Genomic DNA, 16,078 nt, shown 5'->3' with positions numbered 1-16,078 from the left:
ACGCTGTAGTCTACCCTACTGTACGCTGTAGTCGACCCTACTGTACACTGTAGTCTACCATGCTGTACGCTGTAGTCTACCCTACTGTACACTGTAGTCTACCCTACTGTACGCTGTAGTCTACCCTACTGTACGCTGTAGTCTACCCTACTGTACGCTGTAGTCGACCCTACTGTACACTGTAGTCTACCATGCTGTACGCTGTAGTCTACCCTACTGTACGCTGTAGTCTACCATGCTGTACACTGTAGTCTACCCTACTGTACGCTGTAGTCTACCATGCTGTACGCTGTAGTCTACCCTACTGTACGCTGTAGTCTACCCTACTGTACGCTGTAGTCTACCCTACTGTACGCTGTAGTCTACCCTACTGTACGCTGTAGTCTACCCTACTGTACACTGTAGTCTACCATGCTGTACGCTGTAGTCTACCATGCTGTACGCTGTAGTCTACCATGCTGTACGCTGTAGTCTACCCTACTGTACGCTGTAGTCGACCCTACTGTACACTGTAGTCTACCATGCTGTACGCTGTAGTCTACCATGCTGTACGCTGTAGTCTACCCTACTGTACGCTGTAGTCGACCCTACTGTACACTGTAGTCTACCATGCTGTACGCTGTAGTCTACCCTACTGTACGCTGTAGTCTACCCTACTGTACACTGTAGTCTACCATGCTGTACGCTGTAGTCTACCATGCTGTACACTGTAGTCTACCCTACTGTACGCTGTAGTCTACCCTACTGTACGCTGTAGTCTACCATGCTGTACACTGTAGTCTACCCTACTGTACACTGTAGTCTACCATGCTGTACGCTGTAGTCTACCCTACTGTACACTAGTCTACCATGCTGTACGCTGTAGTCTACCCTACTGTACGCTGTAGTCTACCCTGTACGCTGTAGTCTACCCTGTACACTGTAGTCTACCCTACTGTACGCTGTAGTCTACCCTACTGTACGCTGTAGTCTATCCTACTGTACGCTGTAGTCTACCCTACTGTACGCTGTAGTCTACCCTACTGTACACTGTAGTCTACCATGCTGTACGCTGTAGTCTACCCTACTGTACGCTGTAGTCTACCCTACTGTACACTGTAGTCTACCATGCTGTACGCTGTAGTCTACCCTACTGTACACTGTAGTCTACCCTACTGTACGCTGTAGTCTACCCTACTGTACACTGTAGTCTACCATGCTGTACGCTGTAGTCTACCCTACTGTACGCTGTAGTCTACCCTACTGTACGCTGTAGTCTACCCTACTGTACGCTGTAGTCGACCCTACTGTACACTGTAGTCTACCATGCTGTACGCTGTAGTCTACCCTACTGTACGCTGTAGTCTACCATGCTGTACGCTGTAGTCTACCGTACTGTACGCTGTAGTCTACCATGCTGTACGCTGTAGTCTACCCTACTGTACGCTGTAGTCTACCCTACTGTACGCTGTAGTCTACCCTACTGTACACTGTAGTCTACCATGCTGTACGCTGTAGTCTACCATGCTGTACACTGTAGTCTACCATGCTGTACACTGTAGTCTACCCTGCTGTACACTGTAGTCTACCCTACTGTACACTGTAGTCTACCCTACTGTACACTGTAGTCTACCCTACTGTACACTGTAGTCTACCCTACTGTACGCTGTAGTCTACCCTACTGTACACTGTAGTCTACCATGCTGTACGCTGTAGTCTACCATGCTGTACGCTGTAGTCTACCATGCTGTACACTGTAGTCTACCCTACTGTACACTGTAGTCTACCCTACTGTACACTGTAGTCTACCCTACTGTACACTGTAGTCTACCCTACTGTACACTGTAGTCGACCCTACTGTACACTGTAGTCTACCATGCTGTACGCTGTAGTCTACCCTACTGTACGCTGTAGTCTACCCTACTGTACACTGTAGTCTACCATGCTGTACGCTGTAGTCTACCATGCTGTACACTGTAGTCTACCCTACTGTACGCTGTAGTCTACCCTACTGTACGCTGTAGTCTACCATGCTGTACGCTGTAGTCTACCCTACTGTACACTGTAGTCTACCATGCTGTACGCTGTAGTCTACCCTACTGTACACTGTAGTCTACCATGCTGTACGCTGTAGTCTACCCTACTGTACGCTGTAGTCTACCCTGTACGCTGTAGTCTACCCTGTACACTGTAGTCTACCCTACTGTACGCTGTAGTCTACCCTACTGTACGCTGTAGTCTACCCTACTGTACGCTGTAGTCTACCCTACTGTACGCTGTAGTCTACCCTACTGTACACTGTAGTCTACCATGCTGTACGCTGTAGTCTACCCTACTGTACGCTGTAGTCTACCCTACTGTACACTGTAGTCTACCATGCTGTACGCTGTAGTCTACCCTACTGTACACTGTAGTCTACCCTACTGTACGCTGTAGTCTACCCTACTGTACACTGTAGTCTACCATGCTGTACGCTGTAGTCTACCCTACTGTACGCTGTAGTCTACCCTACTGTACGCTGTAGTCTACCCTACTGTACGCTGTAGTCGACCCTACTGTACACTGTAGTCTACCATGCTGTACGCTGTAGTCTACCCTACTGTACACTGTAGTCTACCATGCTGTACGCTGTAGTCTACCCTACTGTACGCTGTAGTCTACCATGCTGTACGCTGTAGTCTACCCTACTGTACGCTGTAGTCTACCATGCTGTACGCTGTAGTCTACCCTACTGTACACTGTAGTCTACCATGCTGTACGCTGTAGTCTACCATGCTGTACACTGTAGTCTACCATGCTGTACACTGTAGTCTACCCTGCTGTACACTGTAGTCTACCCTACTGTACACTGTAGTCTACCCTACTGTACACTGTAGTCTACCCTACTGTACACTGTAGTCTACCCTACTGTACGCTGTAGTCTACCCTACTGTACACTGTAGTCTACCATGCTGTACGTTGTAGTCTACCATGCTGTACGTTGTAGTCTACCATGCTGTACACTGTAGTCTACCCTACTGTACACTGTAGTCTACCCTACTGTACACTGTAGTCTACCCTACTGTACACTGTAGTCTACCCTACTGTACACTGTAGTCTACCATGCTGTACGCTGGAGTCTACCCTACTGTACGCTGTAGTCGACCCTACTGTACACTGTAGTCTACCATGCTGTACGCTGTAGTCTACCCTACTGTACGCTGTAGTCTACCCTACTGTACACTGTAGTCTACCATGCTGTACGCTGTAGTCTACCATGCTGTACGCTGTAGTCTACCCTACTGTACGCTGTAGTCGACCCTACTGTACACTGTAGTCTACCCTACTGTACGCTGTAGTCTACCCTACTGTACGCTGTAGTCTACCCTACTGTACGCTGTAGTCTACCATGCTGTACGCTGTAGTCTACCCTACTGTACACTGTAGTCTACCCTACTGTACGCTGTAGTCTACCCTACTGTACGCTGTAGTCTACCCTACTGTACACTGTAGTCTACCATGCTGTACGCTGTAGTCTACCCTACTGTATGCTGTAGTCTACCCTACTGTACACTGTAGTCTACCATGCTGTACGCTGTAGTCTACCCTACTGTACGCTGTAGTCTACCCTACTGTACACTGTAGTCGACCCTACTGTACGCTGTAGTCTACCCTACTGTACGCTGTAGTCTACCCTACTGTACGCTGTAGTCGACCCTACTGTACACTGTAGTCTACCATGCTGTACGCTGTAGTCTACCCTACTGTACGCTGTAGTCTACCCTACTGTACGCTGTAGTCTACCCTGGCGTACGCTGTAGTCTACCCTACTGTACGCTGTAGTCTACCCTACTGTACACTGTAGTCTACCCTACTGTACGCTGTAGTCTACCCTACTGTACGCTGTAGTCTACCATGCTGTACGCTGTAGTCTACCCTACTGTACACTGTAGTCTACCCTACTGTACACTGTAGTCTACCCTACTGTACACTGTAGTCTACCCTACTGTACGCTGTAGTCTACCCTACTGTACGCTGTAGTCGACCCTGCTGTACACTGTAGTCTACCATGCTGTACGCTGTAGTCTACCCTACTGTACGCTGTAGTCTACCCTACTGTACACTGTAGTCTACCCTACTGTACGCTGTAGTCTACCCTACTGTACGCTGTAGTCTACCCTACTGTATGCTGTAGTCTACCCTACTGTACGCTGTAGTCTACCATGCTGTACGCTGTAGTCTACCATGCTGTACGCTGTAGTCTACCCTACTGTACGCTGTAGTCTACCCTACTGTACGCTGTAGTCTACCCTACTGTACGCTGTAGTCTACCCTACTGTACGTTGTAGTCTACCCTACTGTACGCTGTAGTCTACCCTACTCAACACTGTAGTCTACCATGCTGTACGCTGTAGTCTACCCTACTGTACGCTGTAGTCTACCATGCTGTATGCTGTAGTCTACCCTACTGTACGCTGTAGTCTACCCTACTGTACGCTGTAGTCTACCCTACTGTACACTGTAGTCTACCCTACTGTACGCTGTAGTCTACCCTACTGTACGCTGTAGTCTACCATGCTGTACGCTGTAGTCTACCCTACTGTACACTGTAGTCTACCCTACTGTACGCTGTAGTCTACCATGCTGTACGCTGTAGTCTACCCTACTGTACGCTGTAGTCTACCATGCTGTACGCTGTAGTCTACCCTACTGTACGCTGTAGTCTACCCTACTGTACGCTGTAGTCTACCCTACTGTACGCTGTAGTCTACCCTACTGTACGTTGTAGTCTACCCTACTGTACGCTGTAGTCTACCCTACTCAACACTGTAGTCTACCATGCTGTACGCTGTAGTCTACCCTACTGTACGCTGTAGTCTACCATGCTGTACGCTGTAGTCTACCCTACTGTACGCTGTAGTCTACCCTACTGTACGCTGTAGTCTACCCTACTGTACACTGTAGTCTACCCTACTGTACGCTGTAGTCTACCCTACTGTACGCTGTAGTCTACCATGCTGTACGCTGTAGTCTACCCTACTGTACACTGTAGTCTACCCTACTGTACGCTGTAGTCTACCATGCTGTACGCTGTAGTCTACCCTACTGTACGCTGTAGTCTACCATGCTGTACGCTGTAGTCTACCCTACTGTACGCTGTAGTCTACCCTACTGTACGCTGTAGTCTACCCTACTGTACGCTGTAGTCTACCCTACTGTACGCTGTAGTCTACCATGCTGTACGCTGTAGTCTACCCTACTGTACGCTGTAGTCTACCCTACTGTACGCTGTAGTCTACCCTACTGTACGCTGTAGTCTACCATGCTGTACGCTGTAGTCTACCCTACTGTACGCTGTAGTCTACCCTACTGTACGCTGTAGTCTACCCTACTGTACGCTGTAGTCTACCCTACTGTACGCTGTAGTCTACCATGCTGTACGCTGTAGTCTACCCTACTGTACGCTGTAGTCGACCCTACTGTACGCTGTAGTCTACCCTACTGTACGCTGTAGTCTACCCTACTGTACGCTGTAGTCGACCCTACTGTACGCTGTAGTCTACCCTACTGTACGCTGTAGTCTACCCTACTGTACGCTGTAGTCTACCCTACTGTACGCTGTAGTCTACCCTACTGTACGCTGTAGTCTACCCTACTGTACGCTGTAGTCTACCCTACTGTACGCTGTAGTCTACCCTACTGTACGCTGTAGTCTACCCTACTGTACGCTGTAGTCTACCCTACTCCGAAAGTTTGCCCGAAACGCTTTGCGTAATAGTGGCTTTAGGCATTGTATGTACTAGCTCTATCTATAAAGCCAACAAACTTTGTAAAATCTCTTTATGTATGTACCTTTGCCTAAATAAAAATTATTATTATTGTTATTATTATTACTGTACGCTGTAGTCTACCCTACTGTATGCTGTAGTCTACCATGCTGTACGCTGTAGTCTACCCTGGCGTACGCTGTAGTCTACCCTGGCGTACGCTGTAGTCTACCCTGGCGTACGCTGTAGTCTACCCTGGCGTACGCTGTAGTCTACCCTGGCGTACGCTGTAGTCTACCCTACTGTACGCTGTAGTCTACCATGCTGTACGCTGTAGTCTACCCTGGCGTACGCTGTAGTCTACCCTGGCGTACGCTGTAGTCTACCCTGGCGTACGCTGTAGTCTACCCTGGCGTACGCTGTAGTCTACCCTGGCGTACGCTGTAGTCTACCCTGGCGTATGCTGTAGTCTACAAGTGGAACGTGCTCAAGGAACAAGTTGCGGAAACCACTCTTATGCAAGCACTTAAGATGTGCTTAGAGGCTCGAGCTCGGTTCCTGGGCCCGCCTTTCTAGCGTTCTTAGATTTACACAATGACTCTGTTCCCACTGATTAGTATATTTATATTGAACGGTGGGTAAGTCTCTTGTGTGAAAGCGTGTGTGGGAGGGAGTGTGTGTTCAGGTGTGTGTGGGGGGGGGGGGAAGAGTCTCTGTGTACATGCATGTGTGGGAGTGTGCTGGTGTGTGGGAGCGTGGGGAGTGTGCTGGTGTGTGGGAGCGTGGGGAGTGTGCAGATGTGTAGGGAATGTACAGGTGTATGGGAGTGTAGAGAGAGAGGAGCTGTAACCTGTCCACCTCCCGCAGGAGAAGCTACAGGGACTGACGGGCCACATAGAGTTCGACGCCCTGGGCTTCCGGACGGACTTCACCCTCGATATTGTTGAGTTAGGCATGCAGAACCTCACTAAGGTACGTTTTCTCTTTCTCTCTCCCTCCCTCGTCCTTCCTTCCTTCCTTCCCATTACTTCATCCCCTTCCATCATCCACACGTTCTCCTTCCCTCCCTCCTTCTCTTTCTTCCTTTCTTTCTTCCTTCTCTTACACTCCTTTCTTTACTTCCTTTTTTCCTTACATTTTTCTTATTGTTTAAAGGGTTTTTCTTATTTTATTTCTTCTTGGGTACTTGTGTTTGTGGTGGTGTGTGTCTTGTGTTTGTGGTGGTGTGTGTCTTGTGTTTGTGGTGGTGTGTGTCTTGTGTTTGTGGTGGTGTGTGTCTTGTGTTTGTGGTGGTGTGTGTCTTGTGTTTGTGGTGGTGTGTGTCTTGTGTTTGTGCTGGTGTGTGTCTTGTGTTTGTGGTGGTGTGTGTCTTGTGTTTGTGGTGGTGTGTGTCTTGTGTTTGTGGTGGTGTGTCTTGTGTTTGTGGTGGTGTGTGTCTTGTGTTTGTGGTGGTGTGTGTCTTGTGTTTGTGGTGGTGTGTGTCTTGTGTTTGTGGTGGTGTGTGTCTTGTGTTTGTGGTGGTGTGTCTTGTGTTTGTGGTGGTGTGTGTCTTGTGTTTGTGGTGATGTGTGTCTTGTGTTTGTGGTGGTGTGTGTCTTGTGTTTGTGGTGGTGTGTGTCTTGTGTTTGTGGTGGTGTGTGTCTTGTGTTTGTGGTGGTGTGTGTCTTGTGTTTGTGGTGGTGTGTCTTGTGTTTGTGGTGGTGTGTGTCTTGTGTTTGTGGTGGTGTGTGTGTTGTGTTTGTGGTGATGTGTGTCTTGTGTTTGTGGTGGTGTGTGTCTTGTGTTTGTGGTGTGTCTTGTGTTGTGTTTGTGGTGTGTCTTGTGTTTGTGGTGATGTGTGTCTTGTGTTTGTGGTGGTGTGTGTCTTGTGTTTGTGGTGGTGTGATTCTTGTGTTTGTGGTGGTGTGTGTCTTGTGTTTGTGGTGTGTCTTGTGTTTGTGGTGGTGTGTCTTGTGTTTGTGGTGGTGTGTGTCTTGTGTTTGTGGGGGTGTGTGTCTTGTGTTTGTGGTGGTGTGATTCTTGTATTTGTGGTGGTGTGTCTTGTGTTTGTGGTGATGTGTGTCTTGTGTTTGTGGTGGTGTGTGTCTTGTGTTTGTGGTGGTGTGTGTGTTGTGTTTGTGGTGATGTCTTGTGTTTGTGGTGGTGTGTGTCATGTGTTTGTGGTGATGTGTGTCTTGTGTTTGTGGTGGTGTGTGTGTTGTGTTTGTGGTGGTGTGTGTCTTGTGTTTGTGGTGATGTGTGTCATGTGTTTGTGGTGATGTGTGTCTTGTGTTTGTGGTGATGTGTGTCTTGTGTTTGTGGTGGTGTGTGTCTTGTGTTTGTGGTGGTGTGTGTCTTGTGTTTGTGGTGGTGTGTGTCTTGTGTTTGTGGTGGTGTGTGTCTTGTGTTTGTGGTGGTGTGTGTGTTGTGTTTGTGGTGTGTCTTGTGTTTGTGGTGATGTGTGTCTTGTGTTTGTGGTGTGTCTTGTGTTTGTGGTGGTGTGTGTGTTGTGTTTGTGGTGATGTGTGTCTTGTGTTTGTGGTGGTGTGTGTCTTGTGTTTGTGGTGGTGTGTGTCTTGTGTTTGTGGTGATGTGTGTCTTGTGTTTGTGTTGGTGTGTGTCTTGTGTTTGTGGTGGTGTGTGTCTTGTGTTTGTGGTGGTGTGTGTCTTGTGTTTGTGGTGGTGTGTGTCTTGTGTTTGTGGTGATGTGTGTCTTGTGTTTGTGGTGATGTGTGTCTTGTGTTTGTGTTGGTGTGTGTCTTGTGTTTGTGTTGGTGTGTGTCTTGTGTTTGTGGTGGTGTGTGTCTTGTGTTTGTGGTGATGTGTGTCTTGTGTTTGTGGTGATGTGTGTCTTGTGTTTGTGGTGGTGTGTGTCTTGTGTTTGTGGTGGTGTGTGTCTTGTGTTTGTGGTGGTGTGTGTCTTGTGTTTGTGGTGGTGTGTGTCTTGTGTTTGTGGTGGTGTGTGTCTTGTGTTTGTGGTGGTGTGTCTTGTGTTTGTGGTGATGTGTGTCTTGTGTTTGTGGTGATGTGTGTCTTGTGTTTGTGGTGATGTGTGTCTTGTGTTTGTGGTGGTGTGTGTCTTGTGTTTGTGGTGGTGTGTGTCTTGTGTTTGTGGTGGTGTGTGTCTTGTGTTTGTGGTGGTGTGTGTCTTGTGTTTGTGGTGGTGTGTCTTGTGTTTGTGGTGGTGTGTGTCTTGTGTTTGTGGTGATGTGTGTCTTGTGTTTGTGGTGATGTGTGTCTTGTGTTTGTGGTGGTGTGTCTTGTGTTTGTGGTGATGTGGGTCTTGTGTTTGTGGTGGTGTGTGTCTTGTGTTTGTGGTGGTGTGTGTCTTGTGTTTGTGGTGGTGTGTGTCTTGTGTTTGTGGTGGTGTGTGTCTTGTGTTTGTGGTGGTGTGTGTCTTGTGTTTGTGGTGGTGTGTGTCTTGTGTTTGTGGTGGTGTGTGTCTTGTGTTTGTGGTGGTGTGTGTCTTGTGTTTGTGGTGGTGTGTGTCTTGTGTTTGTGGTGGTGTGTGTCTTGTGTTTGTGGTGGTGTGTGTCTTGTGTTTGTGGTGATGTGTGTCTTGTGTTTGTGGTGATGTGTGTCTTGTGTTTGTGGTGGTGTGTCTTGTGTTTGTGGTGATGTGGGTCTTGTGTTTGTGGTGATGTGGGTCTTGTGTTTGTGGTGGTGTGTGTCTTGTGTTTGTGGTGGTGTGTGTCTTGTGTTTGTGGTGGTGTGTGTCTTGTGTTTGTGGTGGTGTGTCTTGTGTTTGTGGTGGTGTGTGTCTTGTGTTTGTGGTGATGTGTGTCTTGTGTTTGTGGTGATGTGTGTCTTGTGTTTGTGGTGGTGTGTCTTGTGTTTGTGGTGATGTGGGTCTTGTGTTTGTGGTGATGTGGGTCTTGTGTTTGTGGTGGTGTGTGTCTTGTGTTTGTGGTGGTGTGTGTCTTGTGTTTGTGGTGGTGTGTGTCTTGTGTTTGTGGTGGTGTGTGTCTTGTGTTTGTGGTGGTGTGTGTCTTGTGTTTGTGGTGGTGTGTGTCTTGTGTTTGTGGTGGTGTGTGTCTTGTGTTTGTGGTGGTGTGTCTTGTGTTTGTGGTGGTGTGTCTTGTGTTTGTGGTGGTGTGTGTCTTGTGTTTGTGGTGATGTGTGTCTTGTGTTTGTGGTGATGTGTGTCTTGTGTTTGTGGTGGTGTGTCTTGTGTTTGTGGTGATGTGGGTCTTGTGTTTGTGGTGATGTGGGTCTTGTGTTTGTGGTGGTGTGTGTCTTGTGTTTGTGGTGGTGTGTGTCTTGTGTTTGTGGTGGGGTGTGTCTTGTGTTTGTGGTGGTGTGTGTCTTGTGTTTGTGGTGGTGTGTCTTGTGTTTGTGGTGGTGTGTGTTGTGTTTGTGGTGGTGTGTGTGTTGTGTTTGTGGTGGTGTGTGTCTTGTGTTTGTGGTGGTGTGTGTGTTGTGTTTGTGGTGTGTCTTGTGTTTGTGGTGATGTGTGTCTTGTGTTTGTGGTGTGTCTTGTGTTTGTGGTGTGTCTTGTGTTTGTGGTGGTGTGTGTTGTGTTTGTGGTGATGTGTGTCTTGTGTTTGTGGTGGTGTGTGTCTTGTGTTTGTGGTGGTGTGTGTCTTGTGTTTGTGGTGGTGTGTGTCTTGTGTTTGTGGTGTGTCTTGTGTTTGTGGTGGTGTGTGTCTTGTGTTTGTGGTGGTGTGTGTTGTGTTTGTGGTGATGTCTTGTGTTTGTGGTGGTGTGTGTCTTGTGTTTGTGGTGGTGTGTGTGTTGTGTTTGTGGTGGTGGTGTGTGTGTTGTGTTTGTGGTGGTGTGTGTGTTGTGTTTGTGGTGGTGTGTGTGTTGTGATTGTGGTGGTGTGTGTGTTGTGTTTGTGGTGGTGTGTGTGTTGTGTTTGTGTTTGTGGTGGTGTGTGTCTTGTGTTTGTGGTGGTGTGTGTCTTGTGTTTGTGGTGATGTGTCTTGTGTTTGTGGAGATGTGTGTCTTGTGTTTGTGGTGATGTGTGTCTTGTGTTTGTGGTGATGTCTTGTGTTTGTGGTGGTGTGTGTCTTGTGTTTGTGGCGTGTCTTGTGTTTGTTTGTGGTGTGTCTTGTGTTTGTGGTGGTGTGTGTCTTGTGTTTGTGGTGGTGTGTGTCTTGTGTTTGTGGTGGTGTGTGTCTTGTGTTTGTGGTGGTGTGTGTCTTGTGTTTGTGGTGGTGTGTGTCTTGTGTTTGTGGTGGTGTGTGTCTTGTGTTTGTGGTGGTGTGTGTGTTGTGTTTGTGGTGATGTGTGTCTTGTGTTTGTGGTGGTGTGTGTCTTGTGTTTGTGGTGTGTCTTGTGTTGTGTTTGTGGTGTGTCTTGTGTTTGTGGTGATGTGTGTCTTGTGTTTGTGGTGGTGTGTGTCTTGTGTTTGTGGTGGTGTGATTCTTGTGTTTGTGGTGGTGTGTGTCTTGTGTTTGTGGTGTGTCTTGTGTTTGTGGTGGTGTGTCTTGTGTTTGTGGTGGTGTGTGTCTTGTGTTTGTGGGGGTGTGTGTCTTGTGTTTGTGGTGGTGTGATTCTTGTATTTGTGGTGGTGTGTCTTGTGTTTGTGGTGATGTGTGTCTTGTGTTTGTGGTGGTGTGTGTCATGTGTTTGTGGTGATGTGTGTCTTGTGTTTGTGGTGGTGTGTGTGTTGTGTTTGTGGTGGTGTGTGTCTTGTGTTTGTGGTGATGTGTGTCATGTGTTTGTGGTGATGTGTGTCTTGTGTTTGTGGTGATGTGTGTCTTGTGTTTGTGGTGGTGTGTGTCTTGTGTTTGTGGTGGTGTGTGTCTTGTGTTTGTGGTGGTGTGTGTCTTGTGTTTGTGGTGGTGTGTGTCTTGTGTTTGTGGTGGTGTGTGTGTTGTGTTTGTGGTGTGTCTTGTGTTTGTGGTGATGTGTGTCTTGTGTTTGTGGTGTGTCTTGTGTTTGTGGTGGTGTGTGTGTTGTGTTTGTGGTGATGTGTGTCTTGTGTTTGTGGTGGTGTGTGTCTTGTGTTTGTGGTGGTGTGTGTCTTGTGTTTGTGGTGATGTGTGTCTTGTGTTTGTGTTGGTGTGTGTCTTGTGTTTGTGGTGGTGTGTGTCTTGTGTTTGTGGTGGTGTGTGTCTTGTGTTTGTGGTGGTGTGTGTCTTGTGTTTGTGGTGATGTGTGTCTTGTGTTTGTGGTGATGTGTGTCTTGTGTTTGTGTTGGTGTGTGTCTTGTGTTTGTGTTGGTGTGTGTCTTGTGTTTGTGGTGGTGTGTGTCTTGTGTTTGTGGTGATGTGTGTCTTGTGTTTGTGGTGATGTGTGTCTTGTGTTTGTGGTGGTGTGTGTCTTGTGTTTGTGGTGGTGTGTGTTGTGTTTGTGGTGGTGTGTGTGTTGTGTTTGTGGTGGTGTGTGTCTTGTGTTTGTGGTGGTGTGTGTGTTGTGTTTGTGGTGTGTCTTGTGTTTGTGGTGATGTGTGTCTTGTGTTTGTGGTGTGTCTTGTGTTTGTTTGTGGTGTGTCTTGTGTTTGTGGTGGTGTGTGTGTTGTGTTTGTGGTGGTGTGTGTGTTGTGTTTGTGGTGATGTGTGTCTTGTGTTTGTGGTGGTGTGTGTCTTGTGTTTGTGGTGGTGTGTGTCTTGTGTTTGTGGTGGTGTGTGTCTTGTGTTTGTGGTGTGTCTTGTGTTTGTGGTGATGTGTGTCTTGTGTTTGTGGTGGTGTGTGTCTTGTGTTTGTGGTGGTGTGTGTTGTGTTTGTGGTGATGTCTTGTGTTTGTGGTGGTGTGTGTCTTGTGTTTGTGGTGGTGTGTGTTGTGTTTGTGGTGATGTCTTGTGTTTGTGGTGGTGTGTGTCTTGTGTTTGTGGTGGTGTGTGTGTTGTGTTTGTGGTGGTGTGTGTGTTGTGTTTGTGGTGGTGTGTGTCTTGTGTTTGTGGTGGTGTGTGTCTTGTGTTTGTGGTGATGTGTCTTGTGTTTGTGGTGATGTGTGTCTTGTGTTTGTGGTGATGTGTGTCTTGTGTTTGTGGTGATGTCTTGTGTTTGTGGTGGTGTGTGTCTTGTGTTTGTGGTGGTGTGTGTCTTGTGTTTGTGGTGATGTGTGTCTTGTGTTTGTGGTGATGTGTGTCTTGTGTTTGTGGTGGTGTGTGTCTTGTGTTTGTGGTGGTGTGTGTCTTGTGTTTGTGGTGGTGTGTGTCTTGTGTTTGTGGTGGTGTGTGTCTTGTGTTTGTGGTGATGTGTATCTTGTGTTTGTGGTGATGTGTGTCTTGTGTTTGTGGTGGTGTGTGTCTTGTGTTTGTGGTGGTGTGATTCTTGTGTTTGTGGTGGTGTGTGTCTCGTGTTTGTGGTGGTGTGATTCTTGTGTTTGTGGTGGTGTGTGTCTTGTGTTTGTGGTGATGTGTGTCTTGTGTTTGTGGTGGTGTGTGTCTTGTGTTTGTGGTGGTGTGATTCTTGTGTTTGTGGTGGTGTGTGTCTTGTGTTTGTGGTGTGTCTTGTTTGTGGTGGTGTGTCTTGTGTTTGTGGTGGTGTGTGTCTTGTGTTTGTGGTGGTGTGATTCTTGTGTTTGTGGTGGTGTGTGTCTTGTGTTTGTGGTGATGTGTGTCATGTGTTTGTGGTGATGTGTGTCTTGTGTTTGTGGTGGTGTGTGTGTTGTGTTTGTGGTGGTGTGTGTCTTGTGTTTGTGGTGGTGTGTGTCTTGTGTTTGTGGTGGTGTGTGTCTTGTGTTTGTGGTGGTGTGTGTCTTGTGTTTGTGGTGGTGTGTGTGTTGTGTTTGTGGTGGTGTGTGTGTTGTGTTTGTGGTGGTGTGTGTCATGTGTTTGTGGTGATGTGTGTCTTGTGTTTGTGGTGGTGTGTGTGTTGTGTTTGTGGTGGTGTGTGTCTTGTGTTTGTGGTGATGTGTGTCATGTGTTTGTGGTGATGTGTGTCTTGTGTTTGTGGTGGTGTGTGTGTTGTGTTTGTGGTGGTGTGTGTCTTGTGTTTGTGGTAATGTGTGTCATGTGTATGTGGTGATGTGTGTCTTGTGTTTGTGGTGATGTGTGTCTTGTGTTTGTGGTGGTGTGTGTCTCGTATTTGTTGTGATGTGTGTCATGTGTTTGTGGTGGTGTGTGTCTCGTGTTTGTTGTGATGTGTGTCTTGTGTTTGTGGTGGTGTGTGTCTTGTGTTTGTGGTGATGTGTGTCTCGTGTTTGTGGTGATGTGTGTCTTGTGTTTGTGGTGATGTGTGTGTTGTGTTTGTGGTGTGTGTCTTGTGTTTGTGGTGGTGGTGATGTGTCTTGTGTTTGTGGTGATGTGTGTGTTGTGTTTGTTGTGGTGTATGTCTTGTGTTTGTGGTGATGTGTGTGTCTTGTGTTTGTGGTGATGTCTTGTGTTTGTGGTGGTGTGTGTGTTGTGTTTGTGGTGGTGTGTGTGTTGTGTTTGTGGTGGTGTGTGTGTTGTGTTTGTGGTGATGTGTGTGTTGTGTTTGTGGTGATGTGTCTCTTGTGTTTGTGGTGATGTGTCTCTTGTGTTTGTGGTGATGTGTCTCTTGTGTTTGTGGTGATGTGTCTTGTGTTTGTGGTGATGTGTGTGTTGTGTTTGTGGTGATGTGTGTGTTGTTTGTGGTGGTGTGTGTCTTGTGTTTGTGGTGATGTGTGTCTTGTGTTTGTGGTGGTGTGTGTCTTGTGTTTGTGGTGGTGTGTGTCTTGTGTTTGTGGTGGTGTGTGTCTTGTGTTTGTGGTGGTGTCTTGTGTTTGTGGTGGTGTGTGTCTTGTGTTTGTGGTGATGTGTATCTTGTGTTTGTGGTGGTGTGTGTCTTGTGTTTGTGGTGGTGTGTATCTTGTGTTTGTGGTGATGTGTGTCTTGTGTTTGTGGTGATGTGTATCTTGTGTTTGTGGTGGTGTGTGTCTTGTGTTTGTGGTGGTGTGTATCTTGTGTTTGTGGTGATGTGTGTCTTGTGTTTGTGGTGGTGTGTGTCTTGTGTTTGTGGTGGTGTGTGTCTTGTGTTTGTGGTGGTGTGTGTCTTGTGTTTGTGTTGATGTGGATCTTGTGTTTGTGGTGGTGTGTGTCTTGTGTTTGTGGTGATGTGTGTCTTGTGTTTGTGGTGATGTGTATCTTGTGTTTGTGGTGGTGTGTGTCTTGTGTTTGTGGTGATGTGTGTCTTGTGTTTGTGGTGATGTGTGTCTTGTGTTTGTGGTGGTGTGTGTCTTGTGTTTGTGGTGGTGTGTCTTGTGTTTGTGGTGATGTGTATCTTGTGTTTGTGGTGGTGTGTGTCTTGTGTTTGTGGTGGTGTGTGTCTTGTGTTTGTGGTGATGTGTGTGTCTTGTGTTTGTGGTGATGTGTGTGTCTTGTGTTTGTGGTGATGTGTGTCTTGTGTTTGTGGTGGTGTGTGTCTTGTGTTTGTGGTGGTGTGTGTCTTGTGTTTGTGGTGGTGTGTGTCTTGTGTTTGTGGTGATGTGTGTCTTGTGCTTGTGGTGTTGTGTGTGTTGTGTTTGTGGTGGTGTGTGTGTTGTGTTTGTGGTGGTGTGTGTCTTGTGTTTGTGGTGATGTGTGTGTCTTGTGTTTGTGGTGATGTGTGTCTTGTGTTTGTGGTGATGTGTGTCTTGTGTTTGTGGTGGTGTGTCTTGTGTTTGTGGTGGTGTGTCTTGTGTTTGTGGTGGTGTGTGTCTTGTGTTTGTGGTGGTGTGTGTCTTGTGCTTGTGGTGATGTGTGTCTTGTGTTTGTGGTGATGTGTATCTTGTGTTTGAGGTGGTGTGTGTCTTGTGTTTGTGGTGGTGTGTCTTGTGTTTGTGGTGATGTGTGTGTCTTATGTTTGTGGTGATGTCTTGTGTTTGTGGTGGTGTGTGTCTTCTGATGTGCCAATCTTCTAACTCCCCCCCCCCCCCCCTACTTTTCACCCACTTCCCATCCCCCCCATATCTCCCTCCCCCCCCCCCCCCCCCCCTGCACTACTGAACAAAAACATGAAATATTATAATTAAGAGCCCCAAGTAGCCATAGTGTGGCTGTGTGGTGCCTTACTAACCACACTAACTAGTACTAGCCATACTAACCCCTAACCCCCTCCCCTCCCCCCCTCTCCCACAGTCTAGCCAGGTCATCAAAGTAAGTACTTACCTCTTTCATCAAACTAGGTAATTAGATGCCTATGGTGGTAGTTAGAGAGTCGTTAGCGGTACTTGGAGGGGTTTAGTGGTAGTTGGCTGGTTGTTAAGTGGTGGTTAGGAAGATTTTAATTGTGTAGGATTCTTTGTGTGTGTTTTAACAGATCTTAAGTGGTATTTACGGGGTGCTTAGAGTGTGGCCTATAGTGGTGGTGTGGTGGTGGTGGCGGTGGTCTGGTGGTGGTGGTAGTGAGGTGGTGGTGGTGAGTATTGGTAGTGTGAGGTGTCTGGTCGAGTTGGTGGCAAATCTGTGAGCTTTGCTTCATGGTTTTGTCTCATTATATATACCATGACAATGTGCATATCACGCACTAAGTAGTACTCA

At 47.4% G+C, this 16,078-nt stretch overlaps 1 protein-coding gene across 4 annotated transcripts in view; it reads left to right on the top strand.

Annotated features, from left to right (window-relative positions):
- Positions 1-16,078, top strand: part of LOC123755291 (glutamate receptor ionotropic, kainate 2) — a gene marked incomplete at its 5' end in the record, with an annotated part of 203,733 nt that overhangs the window by 134,620 nt on the left and 53,035 nt on the right. For all 4 annotated transcript variants that reach the window (XR_011229217.1, XM_069327922.1, XM_069327921.1 and 1 more), the window contains 1 exon segment: positions 6,594-6,698. Coding sequence is in view for 3 of the 4 variants with exons in the window: in XM_069327922.1 (XP_069184023.1) it covers positions 6,594-6,698 (105 nt within the window).

The sequence above is a fragment of the Procambarus clarkii genome, chromosome 20 (genome assembly GCF_040958095.1).
Source record: "Procambarus clarkii isolate CNS0578487 chromosome 20, FALCON_Pclarkii_2.0, whole genome shotgun sequence".
Classification (NCBI taxonomy): domain Eukaryota; kingdom Metazoa; phylum Arthropoda; class Malacostraca; order Decapoda; family Cambaridae; genus Procambarus; species Procambarus clarkii.
This window is presented reverse-complemented; position numbering and strand designations above follow the sequence as displayed.